Here is a 20,058-nt window from a genome sequence, read left to right on the forward strand (position 1 = left end):
CTTGACCAAATAGCTGTTTGACCAAAGTGATTCATCATGAGCTGAGTACTATTGGATCCACCAAGCAGTAACATTGGGTGACAAGAAGACATTTCATGATGGAAATAGTATATTTGGCATCAGGTTTAAGGCAGCCCATGATTACATAAGAAGTATTAATTTTTAATCAGATTGAAGTAAGTTAAGGATGGGCTAATGCAATCTCTTGGTTAACCACTAAAAGAATGATTTTCAAATGTGTAGTCTTTGACATTATATTCTTAATCCCAAAATTGCTGAAAATGAAATATTTACTCCAATTTTAAAATGTCTAACAAATTTTACTTAATCTAGTAAGAGGTAGAAATTATTTTTCTTTTTACAAAACTGTGTCACTTGCATGAAAAAAAAATATTTGCTTTAGAATGCATTCCTCAGTACTGGATATATTATTGAACAATGGAGGGCTAATAAATGGCCCTTCATTATTGCGAATGGGAAACACTGTATGAAATGCTATTTCAGGAGAAACACAAAATAGAAGACATGATCTTTAAGTTACCCAAAACTCGACTCTACCAAAATACAATACATCATTATTAAGATGGTATTTTAAATTAAGTTCTTTACTTTAAACAAGAGACCCAGATGGGTGCAGTGGGCTCACGCCTGTAATCTCAGCACTTTGGGAGGCTGAGTGGGGGGTGGATTGCTTGAGTCCAGGAGTCTGAGATCAGCCTGGGCAACATGGCAAAACCCTGTCTCTACCAAAAAAAAAAAAAAAAAATTAAATCCGGGAATAGTGGCATGCACCCTTAGTTCCAACTACTTGGGAGGCTAAGGTGGGAAGATTCCTTAAGCCTGGGAAGCAGAAGTTGCAGTGAGCTGAGATTGCACCATTGCACTCCAGCCTTGGTGACAAAGCTAAACCCTATCTCAAAATAAAGAAGAAGAAGAGAAAGAGAAAAAAGAAGAAAAAAAACCCAACACAACAAGATGCCCATTCAAACTGTCTCAAGTGGAAGTGGGACTTTGGAATCCAACAGATGTAGCTTAGCTGTTCCACTTACTAGATGTTACTTGGAAAAGTTAGTTGACCTGTCAAGCTTTGATATCCTTCTATTTAAAACAATAATAACAGTTACCTCACAGAGTCTCAGCAATTAAGTTAGATAATGTATGTCAAGTTAAGTGGCTTTCTTAAAATACTCCATGTATGTTAGCTATTACTATTATGCATATCCCAAGGTCAGCTGTGCCCTTAGGGACTGTACTTGGTGTTATGGACTGAATGTCTGTGTCCTCCCAAAATTCTTATGTTGAAATCAAATTCCCATTGTGATGGTATTTGGAAATGGAGCCTTTGGAAGGTAACTACGTCATGAAGGTGGAGCCCTCATGAATGGGATTAGCTCCCTTAAAAGAAGACGCCAGAGAGCTAGTTTACCCTACTTCTTCCACTTAAGTAACACAGTGCTCCGTAGACCAGGAAGAGGATGCTCACCAAGAACTCAATCCTGCTGGAAACCCGATCTTAGACTTCTAGCCTCCAAAACTGTGAGTAGTAAGTAATTGTAGTTTTTACCACCCAGTCTATGGTAATCTGTGACAGCAGCTTGAATTGACTAAGGCAAATTATCTATTAGTAGGGTTCTCCAGAGAAACAGAACCAGAAGAATACACGCATATGTAGAACTAGAGATTTATTTTAAGGAATTGGCTTATGCCATTGTGGGGACTGGCAAATTCAAAGTTTGTAGAGAAGCCAGAGCTTCAGGTATGAGTTGATGCTGCAATGAGTTGGAAATCCACAGGACAGGCTGGCAGACTGGCAGGCCTTTGTTGGGACTTTTTTGGTCTGTAGCTGTTGGTGTTTCCATTTTCCAGCTTCTTCAGCTCCAAGTCTGGGCTACATGAGGCAGGAAGAAAACCCAGAGAACTCAGTAGGTGTTGCTACACGGAACCCCTGGGTCCAGGATCCCTAGCCAGTCTATCTCCTCTCCAACTTTCAGGGTCTTATATTTTTTTAATATACAATTGTTCAGGGTTTTTAGCTTTCCTTAGTGGGAATAATAGTGAAAAGTCCACTCCACCTTCCCAGGAGCAGAAGTATTCAAATTATGTTTTAAATGTAGCCAAACTTATTTCTTTTTGTGGTTTCTGGGTTTCTCATGGTTTCTCCTGGGATTATTTTTTCCACATTAAAATCTTAACCATTTGGAATCTCATCAGATAAAGTGGTTTTGTTTGAGTATTTGAATTAGCTAGCTACATTCCCCTGAAATGGTCAATTATGTAGCTATCTGATTTATTTGCTGCAAAGTATGATCACCATTTGCCTTTGGCTGTTTATAAAACTAGGACTTTAAAGGGTATATACAACCAGCTCTGTGAACCAGGATAGAGCTATCTTGGGGGGAAAAATCTGCTCATCTACTGAAATAATTATGAGAAGAAGAAAGTTTCTTTTTACTAAATTTATTGTCTTTGTCCATAGAAATGATGCTTTGATATTATCAAAATTTACATAACCATTCCCTATTCCAATTTTAAATAAATATGAGGTTTTTTTCAAAATAAACATCAGTAAATAGGTGCAAAAATACCTCGTGTTGGTTTTTTCAACAAAAATAACGGCAATCTGTCAACGAAAAGAGACAAACTCTGTAAAATATTCAAAGAGATTTATTCTAAGCCAAATATGAGTGACCATGGCCCGTGACAGCCCTGAGGAGGTCCTGAGATCATATGCCCAAGGTGGTCCCAGCGCAGCTTGGTTGTATACATTTGAGAGAGGCATGAGACATCAATCAAATACATCTAAGAAATACATTGGTTTGGCTCAGAAAGGCAGGACAACTCAAAGCAGGAGTTTCCAGGCTATAGGTAAATTTAAACATTTTCTAGTTGATAGATGGTTTAGTTTGTCTAAAGATCTCGGATCCATAGAAAGGAATGTTCTGGTTAAAGATAAAGGATTGTGGAGACCAAGTTTTATTGTGCTGTGCAGAGGAATCTCTCAGATAGCAGACTTCAGAGAGAGAGCAGGTTGTAAAATGTTCCTTATCAGACCTAAAAGGGCACCTGGCTCTTAGTTGATTATCTCCTGGATCTGCAAAGAAAGGAAGGAAAACAAAGTAGGGAAGGGATTCTCTATAGAAGTGGATCCTTCCCATGCAATTTCAAGGTATGGCAAAGAAATATATTTGGGGGTTATATATTTTTTCCTTGTCTCATAATGTTATGCCAGGTCACAATGAAAAGCAAGTCACAATATACAGGGTCAAATAAAACCCATCTGATGAGAATTCATGGTTGTAGGCCATGTCTTCCCAGACCCCTTAAGTAGAAATTTGGGCAAGATAAATTATCAGAGGTTAGTCCTCAAATCTAATTAGAAATTTGAACTGTCATTGTTAATTTTCTAAAGAATATAATCATAAAATTCGAGTTATATGCCTTCATTTTTCTTTTACCTATATTTCTATGTATTTAACTTTTTTAATTTGCTTGTTTTTTAGTTGCCACAAGATAAGGATTCTTTGGTTCTAAGTGACAGAAATTCAAATGGGAAATGCATTTGCTCATGTAAGTGGACCTTGTAAACCCCAATTGTGGACTCTGTCAGAGCCTACTGGATTCAACAGCTCAAATAGTGTTGCCTTTCTCTAGCCCTATCTCGATGGTGTCCATGTAGAAACTGCATTTTCAGACGCCTTCACATGTTAGGAGTCATGGCCTCAGACAGTTCTGGAGCCAAATACTTGTGCTTTACTATTGCTCCTGTTAAATATAGGGAAGCCCAAATTTCTCTTTGAAGAATCAGTATGTCAGAATGTTCAGCTCTCTTATTCTTTAATTCTCCATTTTAAAGTTTGACTTCCTTGCAGTTTCAGTAAACAACCTTTTCCACCAGTTCTAATCAGTAGTTCACATCTGTTACCCCAGTCCCCTCCTCCATGCTGACTCATCCCAGTCACCTGCCCCAGTCACCTGCTCCGGTGCCTTTTCTGAACATGGGGTGTATGGAGACATGTTTATGATGTACGCCTGTGCATCTGGAGTTCCTCTCTGAATATGCTTACTTTCCTTTCACCCCACATCTAACTCCTTAAACTTCCCCCAACTTCCCACAGCTTGGGAGGTAGATGTCTTTAGAGCACAAGCTCCCTCCTTTTCCATTCCTGGCCAGGAATAAAACCTGCTTGCCTTTTCCCCCTACCAATTGTATGTTCTTTTTTTTGCAGCAAATGCAGAGCAGGGAAATAACTCAGTACTGGGTGACAATTCTTTCTGCTTTTCCACAACCCTCCACGGTATCCAAAGACAAGGGCCATGCCCTCTTGCCAGAGCCCTCCACAGTGTGTAACAGAGTGGGGTGAGGAAAAGGCGAACAATGATAACACAAACATCACACAAAATCACTAAAATCCCAGAAACTCAGGTAAAAAGCATGTCAGTGGGAGAGGAGGGGCTGGGAGGGCTCCTTTACTACCAAAAGATAAATGCTCATCAGTGTGTATACAGGTGAAGTGCTTGGATGAATGATTTTATTTTTTTCCAAGGGAGGCTTGTCATGATTAACAAATTCAGTCTAAATTCACCTGCTGGATTCCTAACCAGCTAACCCTCAACATTGAATTTACTCAAAGTCATCCTACAGCCAGCATGGTATAGGGTGTGTGTAGTATAGAAAAAAAAAAAAAAAAGAAGAAGTGTTAGGAAGATAAAAATCTGCAAGATAGGCCAGGCACGGTGCTAACACCTGAAATCCCAGCGTTTTGGGAGGCCAAAGCGGGCTGATCACCTGAGGTCAGGGGTTTGAGCCCAGCCTGGCCAACATGGTGAAACCCCATCTCTACTAAAAACACAAAAATTAGCTGGGTATGGTGGTGGGCACCTGTAATCTCAGCTACTTGTGAAGCTGAAGCAGGAGAATCACGTGAACCTGGGAGGTGAAGGTTGCAGTGAGCCAAGATCGCACCATTTCAATCCAGCCTGGACGACACGAGCCAAACTCTGTCTCAGAAAAAGAAAAACCACCAAATCCAGAAGATACAATTTGATCAGCAAAGTGAGGTAAGAATTCTAGTCATTTTGTTCTGCAATTGTACATATTAAAATAATTAGTACTTTGCTGGTCTCCAATATTTGTCAAGTTCCCCATTATAAGTTTCCTAATATTTCTCTAATATTTGCCACTCCCAATAATAAATTATAAAACAAGATGAGTTGTTTATATTTGTAGGCACAATTTATTTTAAAATCCACACAAGAAACTTAGAAACGCAGCACTATCTTCAGACATCACACTCTAGCTCTGTTTAAATACCACATATGCTAAAAACTGATGCCAGGACATTCTCTAAATGACAGTTACAAATCAGTTTCTGGGAAGGAAGTGCTCCATGAAAAGCTTATAGCAAAATAAGTCAGTTTTTCAGGTGGAGTATGGCACGTGAATTAGCCTTACAATAATTGTGTACATGGTATGTTTAGCCATTATTTAATCAAAAGTTTCAGGAAGTACCTTTTTTAATGCACAAGCTGAAAGAACCGTCAATATGCCTTTGTTCCTGCTGAGGGGTCTGCCATCCTGGAGGTACAAATACTGCAGACAGAACATCACCACAGGACTACGTACAGTTCAGACTGTTCAGGATCATTTCTATATAAAACTACAATTAGCTGAACTATGGCAAAGGTCCTTGAACATATAGCTTTTCTTCATTTCATTGAATTTTAATAAGTAGAATGTCACTACAGTAAATGCTGTTTATATGTATTTCATTCACATATAAGTTATGATTTCTCTAACTGCCCATCTCTGTCGCTATCCTTTTTTTCTTTCCTGAAAATCTCTCTTCCACACCTGCTCTGCTTGTCACTTTGTTCTCTAAAGCCTATATTTTTTCTTTAAGGGGATCTATTTTCCTTGGAAACAATTGCTGGAAAGCCAGCCTCAGAAAGGTAACAGGAATGTTTTTCCTATATTTTGAAACAAAAAAATTTTCCATAGGAATATCCATTCAATTATAGAACAGAAATCAATAGGAAATTAGGGCATGGCTAAGAGGGCTTTGCTTGAAAACCTCTATTCTATGAAATGCGGAATCCTGCCAGGGTGACATGTAGGTATAACGAGGCAAGGAGGACACATTCCCATGAGTTTCCAGCTCCCTGCAGGGTGAGGACCATCCACACTGGCACTTGCTCTGGCTTTTACTCCTCGGACACCTGTGGACCTGCAGGAGCATCCTGTAAGCCTTCCAACCCAGCCTCACTTTCAAGAGATTCTTTCTCTTCTTCCCTGGAATCTTTAGGATTGGAATCCTTTTGGGAGATACCCACTTCATCCTCTGGTTGCTCTTCATTAACACAGTTAGAATTGACGTCAAGTTTGTGGTCTAATTAAAAAAAAAAGAAGTTGTTATTTTGTTCCTACCACATGTCAGACACTCTTCCCAATGCTTTACACATATTATTTAATCTTCATATCAACTATATGAGGTATATTATTATCTCTACTGTCATTGCTATCATTATTTTACGAATAAGAAAACTGAAAAGACGGAGGCTTGGTAACTTGCTCCAAGAGTCCTAGCTAGTGAAACAGCAGAACCAGCATTTGAATTCAGGCCTCTGGCTCCAAAGCCACCTCTAAATCAGGATTGTTGCTTGGGATTTAACAAAGCCTGTATTTGAACACAGCTCTTCTCTGAATTAGTTTGATGTCCTTGGAGAGGTAATTGCCTGCATGCAGTTTCTTTTGTCTATAATATGGAGGTAATAAAGGCTATCCTACTTTGGTGAAGAATTAAGGTGTCTGAATATTTACAGCAGTGTTTGACACATGGATGATGCTTAACAGCGGGGAGTGCCCATTCTACTGACAATCTTATTCTCCATCAATGGTGTGTTAGTAATGAACATTTGTTAGTTTCTGTACTTAGCACATAGAATAAAAAAGTTTGGTCAAGAAAACAAGAGAAGGCATGGCAGTCAGAAAGCCTGACTATTCTCTTAAGGATAAATGGTTTAATTGTGTACAAATCATTTAATTCCACTGAGAGTATTTCTCAACCCAGTAGTAAAAGGGATATGGTTCCTTGAGGGGTGGAGGTGGAACTGCCTGGTATCAGAGTAACCAAGGCAGCTTTTTCAAACTACATACACTCCCTCAGAACATACGATATATTGTCTAGAGTGAGGCATGAAGGTGGGGGTGGTTATCCTTTCCAATCGAGAATTGAGTTGCTGAAGCAACTCACTATTTCTGATGAAAATGGGTCATAAAACCTCAAGGGGGTGGAGAAAAAAATAATACAAAATTCACTGCTCTGACACTTGTAGAAATTTGCTTTGTGTATTAGATCTGCAATTTAATGAGTGATTTATAAATCTACTCTGTAATTTCACCTGTAGTTCTGAAATTTAATTAAGGAATTTAAAGGCTTCCACTCTCAAAATCTTCTGGTAGCCATTAGTGGAAATTTAGTTAATTCCTTATTCAAAGACTTTAAAATCCTTCATGAGCAAAATATAAGTTAATACCCATTAAGAGTCCCATTGTTCCAGGGCAGTCACCTAAGCTAGACTGTAGAATATGAAATAAACTACATTCCTCAGAATTTGATGTCTCTGTTTTCCAGTGATGTCTAGGCTGACTATATCCCAGTAATTTAAAAAAAGGGATACATTTGAATTTAAATGTGATTCTTACATTGGTCACTCTTGAGCTCCTCTGGCTTCCAGAGAAGACTCAGTTCCAGTGTGTTAAGATCACTTATCATCTCTCTCTCCACTAAGATGCCAAATGAACTCGGTTTTTATATACATACGGTTCTCCTCTCGTCTCTTTTCTTTGGCAGCCTCTAATTGTTGCTTCTCGTAAATGTCCTTCAGATTCTTACAGATTTTCTTATGAGTAAACCAGTGTATTTTCTGGCAGGTTTGATCACAATATATTACCTGAAAGCAATTGTAGGTTTATTTTCATTTTAAGAGCTGGGATTGTATGATTTCCCTACTATGACATTAAACCAAGAACTATGCTGTAAAAATGTTGTTTCCCATACTTTATTTTAAAACCGTAATATGTGGCTGATATAATTTGGATGTTGTTCCCTCTAAATTGCATATTGAATTGTGATCCCAAATGTTGGAGGTGGGGCCTGGTGGGAGGTGATAGGATCATGGGGGTGGTTTTTGCATAAATGGTTTAGCACCCTTCCCTTGGTGCTGTCCTCAAAATAGTGAGTGAGTTCTCACAAGATCTGGTTGTTCAAAAGCGTGTGGCACCTCCCCTGCCCCTGTTGCTCCAGCTCCTGCCGTGTGACATGCTTGCTCTCCCTTCACATTCCACCATGATTGAAAGCTTCCTCACACCTCACTAGAAGCCTGTGCCATGCTTCTTTTACACCTGCAGAACTGTGAGCCCATTAAACCTCTTTTACTTATAAATGACCAAGTCTCAACTAATACGGTATCTGTGTATTGATTTAGATTTGTACCTTGTAGCTTTACTTTAAAACAATAATGAATATATAACAAATAGTCTACCAAAGACTTCAGCAAACAGCTTATTATAAACCCACTGTGCCAGAATTGGTACATTACAATGTCAAGGAAGATAGCGTTTTGTCCCAAAGGTAGATAGGGTCAAGAAAAAGAAGGATATGGAAGAAGGGAGAGAGGCAGGCACCTAAATACATAATTTTTTAATACAGTACAAGATGTAAGCGTGATGGAGGCATAGAGGAAGCAGTGACTCACCCTAGCTGCGGTGAGTCAAGGTAGACAGAAAGATGGGAAAGAAGTATTCCAACTGGAGAAAATTTCTTTTACAAAAAATGCAGGAACAGGGAAGTGAATGATATGTTCAAGAACAGCAAGAAGTTTTTGTAAATGACCTTATATTTTTGCAAGTGGGGGTGGAAAGGAGACGGAAATGAACTTCATTAAACACTTATTATATGGCAAGCACTGTGCTAGGCCCTTATACATATATTGTATTATTGGCCCCAATTCTTCATTCATTCCTGCATTCATACATTCTCATGATTTCAAAGTTCTCTGCACTGAAGAGGAGGAGACTTGAACTCAGATTGGGCCATGTGATTTGTTTTGGCCAATAGCATGAGACAACATGGCAGTTTCAAGGCTAGTCCTTGAGAGACCTTCTGTGGTTCTAGCTACATACCTTTGCTACTGCCATGACAACATGCTCAGCCTAGCCTGCTAGTATAAGGAGGATGAGAATCACATGGCGCATAACTGCCCCAGCTAACAACAGCCAACCACAACTGTGAGAGAAAGATTAAATGATTATTGTTTTAAACACTTTTACTGTGTTTTCATAAGCAGTGCTAGTTAAAGTATTTCCATTTAATTCTGGAATTTCACTTAATTCAGGAAAGTGAGGTTCAGAGAAGTAAGTCATTAAACAAAATGAAGCTGAAGAAGTAGGTGATAGCAGGTTATAATGGGTTTCATTTCATCCTTAAAGTCAACAGGCAGTTGATGCTACCTATGGGATTAAGTGAATGTACAACACGTGCATCTGTCCAGTATGTGGATGTGAGAACGATACTATCAGATCTGCCTTTTACAAAGATAATTCCGGCAGAAGGGGGCAATACAGTCCATAGGGATGAAAGATTAGCAACACTCAGAAATTGCAGTTTTATAAGGACATGTTGATGAAGAGACTGTCATTAAAGTAAACATCAGAAAACTAATTATATATTTATGAACTGTCCTACTCTAGGTTTCACATCTGCACCAGCCTCAGTCTCCTTGCCCCACAGATAATCTTTATCTTATTTTCTCATATTCATTCATTCATTCATATCCTTTCTTTCCATGAGGTGATCAGCAAAGAGGCAAAGGAAGACTGGCAGTTTGGCAGAAATTTGGCAATTTGACACAGTATAGAACTACACTGATCCTATTAATTCTCTTCTAACACTACTTTTTAAGTATTAAATGCAATATTTTCATTGTTAGAATTTATTAGAAAACTAATGTCAACTGTTATAGAAAATTAAAACTCAATCATCAGCTTGGTGGAATCTAAGCCAAAGGTCAATGAACTAAAAAGAACTCCATTCTTACCATTTTGCAAACTGAACATCGTTTACTTGCTCCCTTTTCTCCACAGGTAGTGCAAAATTCCACATCCACAAAACCCACCTGGCCAGTGATGGCTTGGGTAAGGACGGAGAATGCAGTGGGATCAGCACCCTAGAGTGGGCACGAAGAGGAGAAAAAACAAACTCTGAAATCACCATGGAAACATTACAGAGATATCAGCCCATGGACACTGCTGTCCTACAATGTTGACACAAAAAGGGAAGAAATCATAAGGCTATAGATTACACAGAATTTAAGATGAAATGACAAAAATCTTTTAGAATATACCATTTTCTATACAAAAACATATGAAAAAATAAGTAATAGGTCCAAATAATTAGAGAAAAAAGCCTTAATCTAGAATAAAATGATTTTTTCAATTAGGTTAATTCAGTAAGCCCATAATGACTCAGATTTAGGACAATGACTCCAGAGTGGAAATTTTTTTCTGAGAACTGACATCCAGGCAATATTCGTATTCCATGAGACAATTATAGTTACAGTTAAACATCCAAAATGTTTAACTATCTTAATTCCTAAAAGTTTAGTGCAATCTAAGTATTTTAAAGACAGTATTTAAACTCATTTACTTGATATTGGCTTGCAGTTCAAATAAATTATCACCATTATAATTGGTATGTTCCAAATTCTTTAAGAAATATATATGCAATTGAATCAAACACATGAAACTTATTACTAATGGGCTATGGAAAATTAAAATAGGTTGTTAAAAAAGATTTATAAATTTTTTTTCTCATAGAAAATTATAAGGGTCTAGGAGTGGTGGTTCACGCCTGTAATCCAAGCACTTTTTAAGGCAGAGGCAGGCAGATCACCTGAGGTCAGGAGTTCGAGACCAGACCAACACTGTAAAGCCCCAACCCTACTGAAAATGCAAAAATTAGCCAGGAATGGTGGCACACCTGTAGTCCCAGCTACTTGGGAGGCTGAGGTAGAAAGATCACCTGAGCCCTGGAGGCGGATGTTGCATGAGCCAAGATCATGACACTGTACTCCAGCCTTAGTGACAGTGCATGAGCTTGCATCAAAAAAAAAAAAAAAAACATAAGTATTTATCTGTCTAAGATGATGCTACTAAAACCTATTTAGCAAAAAATAATTACAGGGTATCTATTTTCTTACCTACTCCTAACAGTTCTTTGTTCTGAGTTTTTCAAATTTGTTTGTTTATTCCAAACCAGAATTTTGACACTCCTTATAATTTTAATTTTCATTTGAATATTTGCTTTTTCTTCTTAAGAATATTTGTTTTTATATTATCTTACCAACTGTACATAATAGAGGTTTAAAAATATCACCTGAGAACAATGTCCTGCACTGTTCTGTATTCTCAAGGTAGTCAAAGATAGCATTCAAAGATACAAGATGTATTTTAAAAGTAGCACTCCTTTTGAAACTGCCATGTTCTTCTTGAATACAAATAATAATTATTGAGTTTACTTTCACATGAAAGTGCTATGAATTCTCTTTCAGAAGAAGATAGTATAATGGTGTGGAAAAATTAGGTGAAATGAAGTTTCAGAAATTAGATATTTCAGTTAATAATTTCATCACAAATGAAATTATTAACTGGTCTATTTTAGTTGTGCTCAAATGCCGGAGGGCATCAGAGAATCTGTTAACAGTGCAGATCCATCCCACTGCCCCATACCTTCTAACTTAAAATTTCTAAGGATGTGGTCTAGGTACCTGCATTATTACCAACATTTCCAGGTAATTCTAATACATACTAAAAGTCTGAATATAACTGATTCGTAATATTACATTGAAGGCTTACAAATCTGCATAATTCTTTTGCCTGAAAAGTAGAGTACTGGATCAGGGAGTACTGTGGTCCAAATCAACAGAATATGATACATTCAACAGACATTACAACAATGATATTTTCATGGTCAAATATTTCTTCACAAAACTGCCTGAGACATGTTCAAACTCTTCCATGAAATGGGACAGTTGCGGGAGCCATACCACACACTAACATTCTCGCAAGAGAAAAGAATATTTTGCTAGGAGCACACCTGTTAGTGAACTATGGCTTACAAAGAAAAGTAACAGTGGTACAGATGAGTAACCATGTAGAATCTTTCTTGGTCCTGGTGTTGTGACAATAAATCCCTTGTTATACAAAATCTTGCCATCTACTTTGTTAAATAAGAATCTGTTTGGGTGCCAGAGCTCTTCCCATAGAAAGATATTCAGCCTAAAAACAAATAGGATACTTTATTAAACCTATGCTATAAAATCAGAAACATTAGCTAGCCTTCCAGAAGTTAAAATACATACTGTCAATGGATAAAGCAAACTTATCTTCAGTGGTATGATCTGCTGTGATGCTAGAGCAATCTTTCTAAACTCAGCTATGCCTCACACTTCCTGTTGAGCCTTGTGACAGGCAGAAGCCAGAGTTCCACAGTATGCAGAGGGAAGCAAAAGCTGAGCAGGAGGGCCCAGGATTGGCACTGTCAGAAAACAACACAGTGAAGCTCACGGCAAGCAGCCCTGAGAACCATCACATGCTGGGAAAAGGTGGGCCTCACTTCAGAGGCTTAGAACTGGCAGAATATCAAAACCTATTAGGCAGTAAACAGTGGCTGTGATATGCACAATCACAAGCATTTGGGATAAAGTTTTCCAGAGAGTAGAACATAAAACTTTCAAAGAACAAAAATTTTTAAAAAGAAGTCTTTCTAAAATGCATTAAATACTATCTTAAGTTTATTATAAACCTTTTCTTGATGACTCAGATCACTAGGATAAACAATCTTGTACTCCAGGCTGGGTGCAGTGGCTCACGCCTGTAATCTCAGCACTTTGGGAGGCCAAGGTGGGCAGATCGCCTGAGGACAGGAGTTCGAGACCAGCCTGGCCAACCTGGTGAAACCCCGTCTTTACTAAACATGCAAAAAAATTAGCCGGGCGTAGTGGTGTGTGTCTGTAGTCCCACCTACTCAGGAGGCTGAGACATGATAATCGCTTACACCCAGAAGTCGGAGGTCGTAATGAGCCAAGATCATGCCACTGTACTCCAGCCTGGGTGACAAAGCAAGACTCTGTCTTAAAAAAATAAAAAATAATAATAATCATTATACTTTATAAACTCCAATTACATTATTCTACTATATGGGGCTAAGATAACTTGTTGACCATGATATTGACCTGCTTCTCTTTTTTTTTTAGAGAACTCTGGGGTGCTGTTTTAGATTTTGTGTTTTCTCCCATGAAGGTAGAAGGTCAGCAACCATTTGTGACTGCTGGAAATCCCACATAACAGGTACTGCTAGTTGCTTCTCTGATATCGATTCTCCCAACTTCCTCACTAACAGAAGTGTAATTTTGTTCAGAGCGGCAGCGTTTAGAAAAGCCAAAAAATACTCATTTTCCCAGGCTCCTGTGTGTCTACGGGGAGTCATGTTACACAGGCAGAAGGCTTCTGGGAGAGCTTATGTCTTCCAGATATAGACCCCTTTGGTCTTCCTGCCTGCCTGGGATAGGAATGTGAGCTGAAGGAAGAACATCAATGTCTTGTAACCATGAGGTCGTAAGTATGCGTATGAGAACCTACAAAGCTAAGGAATATTGCAGGGAAAGATGGAAAAGTGTTTGGGTCACCAAACTATTTTTGAGTCACTAGGCCAGACCTAGTTTGCCTACCTTTGGGCATCTAAGTATATGTGAATACATAAACCCTTATCTATTTAATTCATGGTTGGCTGGGCTTTGATATGTGCTGCCAAACACATTTGTAATTGATAAATTATAATTTGCTCACTTTATTCTTCCAAAAGCATAAACACTAAATAGCCAACTATATTAAAAAGCATGAGGAAAGAAACTCTTGAAAGTATGGGGGGCACACATGAATAAATTAATGCATGAACTTTATGAGATGGTTTTGTATGCTCAGGTCTTTCTTGTTTATTTCGTGGTTCAGAATAGGTTAAGTCTTAAAAGTACGAAGGAGCATCTAGAGCCCTCTTTGAGCCTTGATGTTCCACAGTAAGAATGACATAACGACCCCCAGAGAAGGCTCAGAGAAGGGAACCAGATTTGCCAGAGGGAGGGAGGAAGCAATGGATGGGACTGATCTTAGGATCAATTTCTTGCCTGATAGAGAAAAGCTGATCAAGGATTTGACTGAAATGTATAAAAGCATGAATGGGTATAGATAGGGTAAACAAAAACCTATTCAAAATAGAAAAGGTGGCCAGGCACAGTGGCTCATGCCTATAATCCCAGCACTGTGAGAAGCCAAGACAGGTGATCACCTGAGTCAGGAGTTCAAGACCAACCTGGTCAACATGGTGAAACCTCATCTCTACTAAAAATACAAAAATTAGCTGGGCATAGTGGCATGCACCTATAGTCGCAGCTACTCAGGAGGCTGAGGCAGGAGAATCACTTGAACCTGGGAGGTGGAGGCTGCAGTGAGCTGAGATGGTGCCACTGCACTCCAGCCTGGGTGACAAAGCAAGACTCTGTCTCAAAATAGAAAAGACAAAATAAATTAAAATATATGAAAAATGAGTAGTAAGTAATTTAAGTAACAGATAAAGTTAACAAAATGCACTTATATAGTTGGGAAGTGTAAATAGGTTTTAAGTATGGACATTTTCTAATCAGAGGCATTAATGTGGATTATAAGAAGCTGGGGCATACTTTGAGATTGTTATCAGGAACCACAATGAGTCTTCCCATGGCTTATCCCACTACATTCCCACTGCCTGGATACTATCATCCTAGGCGATCAATTCATACATGCAACTAGTCTATGACTTTGTGCTATAGCTACAAGGGCATATATGTGTACCTATATTACATAGTGGATGTATTTAAAATGTAAATTCCTACCCTAACCACATAGGGACATCCTGTTTATTAAACTATGAACCATAATAAGATAAAAAGAGAATCATGAGATGGGAAACGGATAAACAGGAACAGGATTAGCAGGCAAACCTATCTCTACCTTTGTTCCTAAAAAAATTCTGAAACAATAAAAATAAATACTAAAGAGAACTTGCCTTTAACAATACAATATGTGGTAATTAGGTCTTACTGATAGAGTCAACTTAGGTCAGAGGAGCCTTACAATTTCAACAGGAGCAATGCTTCGAACCAGCTGCTGGAGGAGTGTAGCTTCACAGTAAGGAAATTTTCTGATACTTTCTCTAATGGTCTTTTCTTGATATACTGGAAAGCCATCAGAAGCTCGGCCTTTTAACAAGCTGAAAGATATTTTTAAAAGAGTAATTGGAGTTGACTCACTAAGCATTCTCTCCCAGCTGAACCCAACAGTTTTTAGTAGTTTTCCTTGTCTCTTCAAATCATCAAGACGAGCTGAATTCAAATTGCTGTTCAACCTACCTGTTAGGCTAGGCCTCATAAGGTTTTCGGGCACAGAAAATGAATATGCAAAGGTGACTACCACCATAAAACACGCTAAACATTGTTATCAGATTAGCTAGCTACTTATTACCATGTCTGTTATTTGTACTAAGAATAAAAATTCTCATAGAGCCACACCCTTCAGCCTTAGTTCCCTTTTCTAGGTAAGGATGCAAGAGAATTTAATCTCTATTGGTCAGAGAACAAGCAGAACACACAGCTCTCCAAGGTACAGTAACAGAGACATCTGGATGCCATTATAAATCTAGAGCTGCAACCTAGGGCATGAAATATTCTCAAATTTGGACCTGCACCACTTTCTAGCTGTGTGATCTTATACATGCTATTTAACCTCTCCAAACCTCAGATTCCTCATCTGTAAATTGCTAGTAACAATAAAAACATCACAGTAAAGGATACAGAACCGAATAATCACTCAATGTAACTATAATATAATTCTCTGTTTGTCAAAGACTAAATGTGATTACAACAATAACAATTGGTGCCAAAATGTTTAATATTGAAACCCGTAATAATGAGGCTTCATATAAAAAAACTATATTTACTCGAGTGTATTTTATAAATGACATAGTAAAATGAGTACCTTTTGATCAAGGTGTCCAGTTTATTCTCTCCATCTTTTAAGAAGTTAATGCATTTCTGAAAGATACAGCTTATGTAATGCATTTTCATAGCCAATACTTCATTCATGTCTCTTTGCTTCATACATTTCTCACAAATCAAATCCATCACTCTGTAGCATTTATTCAGGGCTGCTGCTTCTGTCAGCAGAGGATTCTCATTTATAAGCATCACGATCTAGAGGAAATCCCAGTACACTCAGGTATTAAAAAGGAGAGACTTTTCCATGTACAAATTAGGGAGTCCATTTAGTTGATTTCAAAAGATTACCAAACAAAGCCTTCCTTAGGATCATAAGTTTTTGTTATTTGTCAGAATGCAAATTATCCCTGACCAAACTTACAGAACTAATATAGAAAGACCCTAAAATAGTGGAATCACTTGAACTCTGTATATCAAAGTTATAATGTGATCCATTGAGTGGTGTCTTTGCTTTAACCTTTTTTGCATACTCACAAAGCAATCAGCATCTACTTAAGCCAGAGTGCTAGTATGCCCTCAAGAGTACATGATTTTACAGTCTCTGTTAAACGCACTTTTACTAAAGATAAACATGGCAAATTTGTACATTTTACAAAAAGAATCAAATCATTGAGCAATAACCACTTTTAGTTAACACTACTTAGCTCTACAATTTCATGGCTGGGAGAACTACAATTCTCATCGATTCTTATTAAGCATAAGGAAATGAGATTTTTTTTTTTTAACATGAAGTCTAAAAGTGAAATGTGCTTTACTTTCCAATTAACTACACTTCTCTGTGGAAATTTTCCTGAGGATGCTCCCAATCATCTACGGTAATGAGAATAGGTCAAAGAGGAAACCATAATTAACTTTAAAGGGGAACTATTAGAATTACCAAATCTTATACATTATGAGTCCCACATTTCCTATGTATGCACAGATTAAGCTCAATTTAGTGTAATATAGAGTATTTTTGTATTAGCTTTGTTGTAGGGTAGATTATTTGGAGTAGGTCTGCATAGGACTGCTGTAAACATCCATGGTGGCATACAGTAACATAAACATGAATGTGAGAATGGCAGCAGGCAGCCAAATGCCTAGGCAGACAGGGCTGGATCCCCAGTGAAATCCTACTTCCAAGCCAAAGACAGTATAAAGCCTGAAAGCCAAGTTACAAATTAAATCCTTGAACCAGACTGAGAACTTGTCTTCCTGTTTGGCTCAATCTTTTCTGATTGATCCACACCCTCCACCTATTTTATATACACCTACCCTTTCCTAACTGGTTTTCTACACTGCTGAGCCCCCCAATGAGTGGTGTCTTTACTTTAACCTTTTTTGCATACTCACAAATGAATCAGCACACACTCCCCATTCTGAGTCCATAAAAGGACCTGGACCCGGGAACACAAGGTACTTTCCCGTTTTCAGGTAGGGGAACCACCCTGCTGCATCCCCTCTTTGCTGAGAGCTTTCTTTTCACTTAAACAACTCTATTCCATTCACTCTCCAGTGTCCATTTGTCTAATTCTTCTTGGTTATGAGATAAGAACTTGGATCTAGCTGACCTAAGGAGCTGAAAGACCACAACATATGTAACAGGGACACAACTGTATGTGCAGAGCAGATAGCCAGTCAGTACTTGCTAATCTACCTGTTACAGCTAAATCAATATCCCAGGGACTACACATGTCAGGGAACAACAGGTAGATTTCTTGAATTAGACTCCTTTCTTTAGGCCCCCAAAAAGATCATCTATTAATAAAGCCCATAGCTAGCCATCCAATTAGAATTTTAACACAGATAAAATGTCCTTGTGAAATTAAAAGATTTTCAATTTTTGAGATTATTAGATTTATATACAATCTGGTGTTTTACAAAAATCCAACACTTAATAATAAATTATTAGACTTAATGAAGTAAGTATAATCGGAATCCTCATTTGTAAATTTGTTGCTAATTCTCTCTACCAAAACATACATTGACAATTAATTTATGGTGGAGAAGAAAAGAATCATTAATTATCTGTTTTAGACTTCTGCTAATTGCAATCACTTAAAGTTGTTTGATCAGTATTTTTATATATGGCATTTATAATCAACTATAAAATCTTAAACTTACAAGTGAGAATTCTTTTAAAAAATTTCCAACAGAACTCAGATTAATAATTTTTTGATTGGAGACATTAGACCTTATCTATGTTTTAATACACAGCACAAATACACACCAAGAAAAATGACAACCACATAATTACCATGAACTTTATTTATTTATTTATTTATTTATTGGGACAGAGCGTCACTCTATTGCCCAGGCTGGAGTGCAATGGTGCAGTCTCAGCTCACTGCAACATCCACTTCCTGGGTTCAAGTGATTCTCCTGCCTCAGTCTCCCAAGTAGCTGGGACTACAGGTACGTGCCACCATGCCTGGCTAACTTTTTGTATTTTTAGTAGAGTCGGGGTTTCTCCATGTTAGCCAGGATGGTCTTGATTTCCTGACCCCATAATCCACCCTGCCTTGGCCTCCCAAAGTGCTGGGATTACATGCGTGAGCCACTGCGCTCGGCCACCATAAGCTTATTGAAACAATTATATAGCTGCAAACAAAAGAATACTATTGTACTTGTTTCCTTCCTTAATCTCTGCAGCATTATGAAGTAATACTTTACAAAGGAAATCCTTTTTATTAATTAATGAGGAGTAGTAAATAAATATATTTCTACTGGCATTAAAAACTAAATAAATTTTACCATTCAAAGGATTGCTGCCTAAGAATATGTTTATGTAGTGGCATTTTGAATTCTTTTTAGTTTATAAATCCCAATTTTAAAAAAATCGCTAAAGCTACAATACTGGGCTTGAAAAATCACAATAATCAAAGACAGAAGTGCTCTGTGCACATCTGCCTCCTGTCCATGTAGAGACCCTGCTCTGCTGACATTTTCTTCAGTGAGTTTGTTTTTCTCCTAAATAACCTTCATAGTCTGGGCATCAGCACAATCCTCCCAGTCCCTTTTGAAAACAAACGCATCCTTACTGCTTAGCAGCCACTTAACCTAGACACAAATATAGCTATGTTAGGTTACTGTAATGAAAAGGGAGGTGTATATTGGGGAGAATTTCTGAGCTTGTTTTAAAAGCTGTTTGACATTATATAGTAGTTATTATTTTAAAAATGATATTCCATAGGAAAAGCCATGCTAGCTTAAAAAGGAGCAGAGCAATAAAAATGGGCCACAACAACAAAAGCAGCTAGGTGGCTTTTACATTTTTTTTTTTATAAATAAAAGAAAGAAAGGGTTTCGAGTGAATAGATTGTTTATACCTACAAAAAGCGAGGTCTGGTATGGAGGAAGGTATATAATAGGATAGCCCCCTTTATAATCTAAAAAATATTACGTAGTCTATTTCAGACTATATAACTTTACTAATTATTGCCTGAATAAATATGCACTCAATCTAATTTACTTAAAATATATGCCTGCAAAGATAACTGAAGGTAGAACATTAATAATTATTAGGACATTTAACCCTGAGGGACTGGGTTCCAAGATAACATTTAAAAGTATTCCACAAGCCTAGTCAACATGGCAAAACCCTGTCTTTACCAAAAATACAAAAATTAGCCAGGTGGCCGGGTGTGGTGGCTCACGTCTGTAATCCCAGCAGTTTGGGAGGTTGAGGTGGGGGGATCATCTGAGGTCAGGAATTAGAGACCAGCCTGGCCAACATGGTAAAGCCCCCATTTCTACTAAAAAAACAAAAAAAAATTCCAAAAATTAGCCGGATGTGGTGGTGGGCACCTGTAATCCCAGCTACTCAGGAGGCTAAGGCAGGAGAATTGCTTGAACCCAGGAGGCAGAGGTTGTAGTGAGCTGAGATTTGCACCTCTGCACTTCAACCTGGGCAACAGAGCAAGACTCTATCTCAAA

The 20,058-nt window shown here is 38.0% G+C and overlaps 1 protein-coding gene and 1 long non-coding RNA gene across 3 annotated transcripts in view; both read right to left on the minus strand.

Moving 5' to 3' along the window:
• Window positions 1–1,665: 1,665 nt before the first annotated feature.
• On the minus strand, window positions 1,666–4,920 carry LOC119470933. The gene is made up of 2 exons (XR_005199908.1): window positions 4,880–4,920; window positions 1,666–1,888 (listed from the first exon to the last, which is right to left on the minus strand). It is a non-coding gene; the product is annotated as an uncharacterized LOC119470933 (long non-coding RNA).
• A 291-nt stretch (window positions 4,921–5,211) lies between these two features.
• The window catches only part of ANKMY2 (ankyrin repeat and MYND domain containing 2), a 46,626-nt gene continuing 31,779 nt past the window's right edge, over window positions 5,212–20,058 (minus strand). For both annotated transcript variants that reach the window (XM_017526908.2, XM_017526907.2), the window contains 5 exons: window positions 16,124–16,338; window positions 15,224–15,359; window positions 10,096–10,224; window positions 7,821–7,950; window positions 5,212–6,386 (listed from right to left, as the gene is read on the minus strand). In XM_017526908.2, coding sequence (XP_017382397.1) covers window positions 6,202–6,386; window positions 7,821–7,950; window positions 10,096–10,224; window positions 15,224–15,359; window positions 16,124–16,338 — 795 coding nt within the window. In that variant the 3' untranslated portion in view covers window positions 5,212–6,201. The remainder of the gene's footprint in view (window positions 6,387–7,820; window positions 7,951–10,095; window positions 10,225–15,223; window positions 15,360–16,123; window positions 16,339–20,058) is intronic.

The sequence above is a fragment of the Cebus imitator genome, unplaced genomic scaffold (assembly GCF_001604975.1).
Source record: "Cebus imitator isolate Cc_AM_T3 unplaced genomic scaffold, Cebus_imitator-1.0 Scaffold45, whole genome shotgun sequence".
Taxonomy (NCBI): Eukaryota; Metazoa; Chordata; class Mammalia; order Primates; family Cebidae; genus Cebus; species Cebus imitator.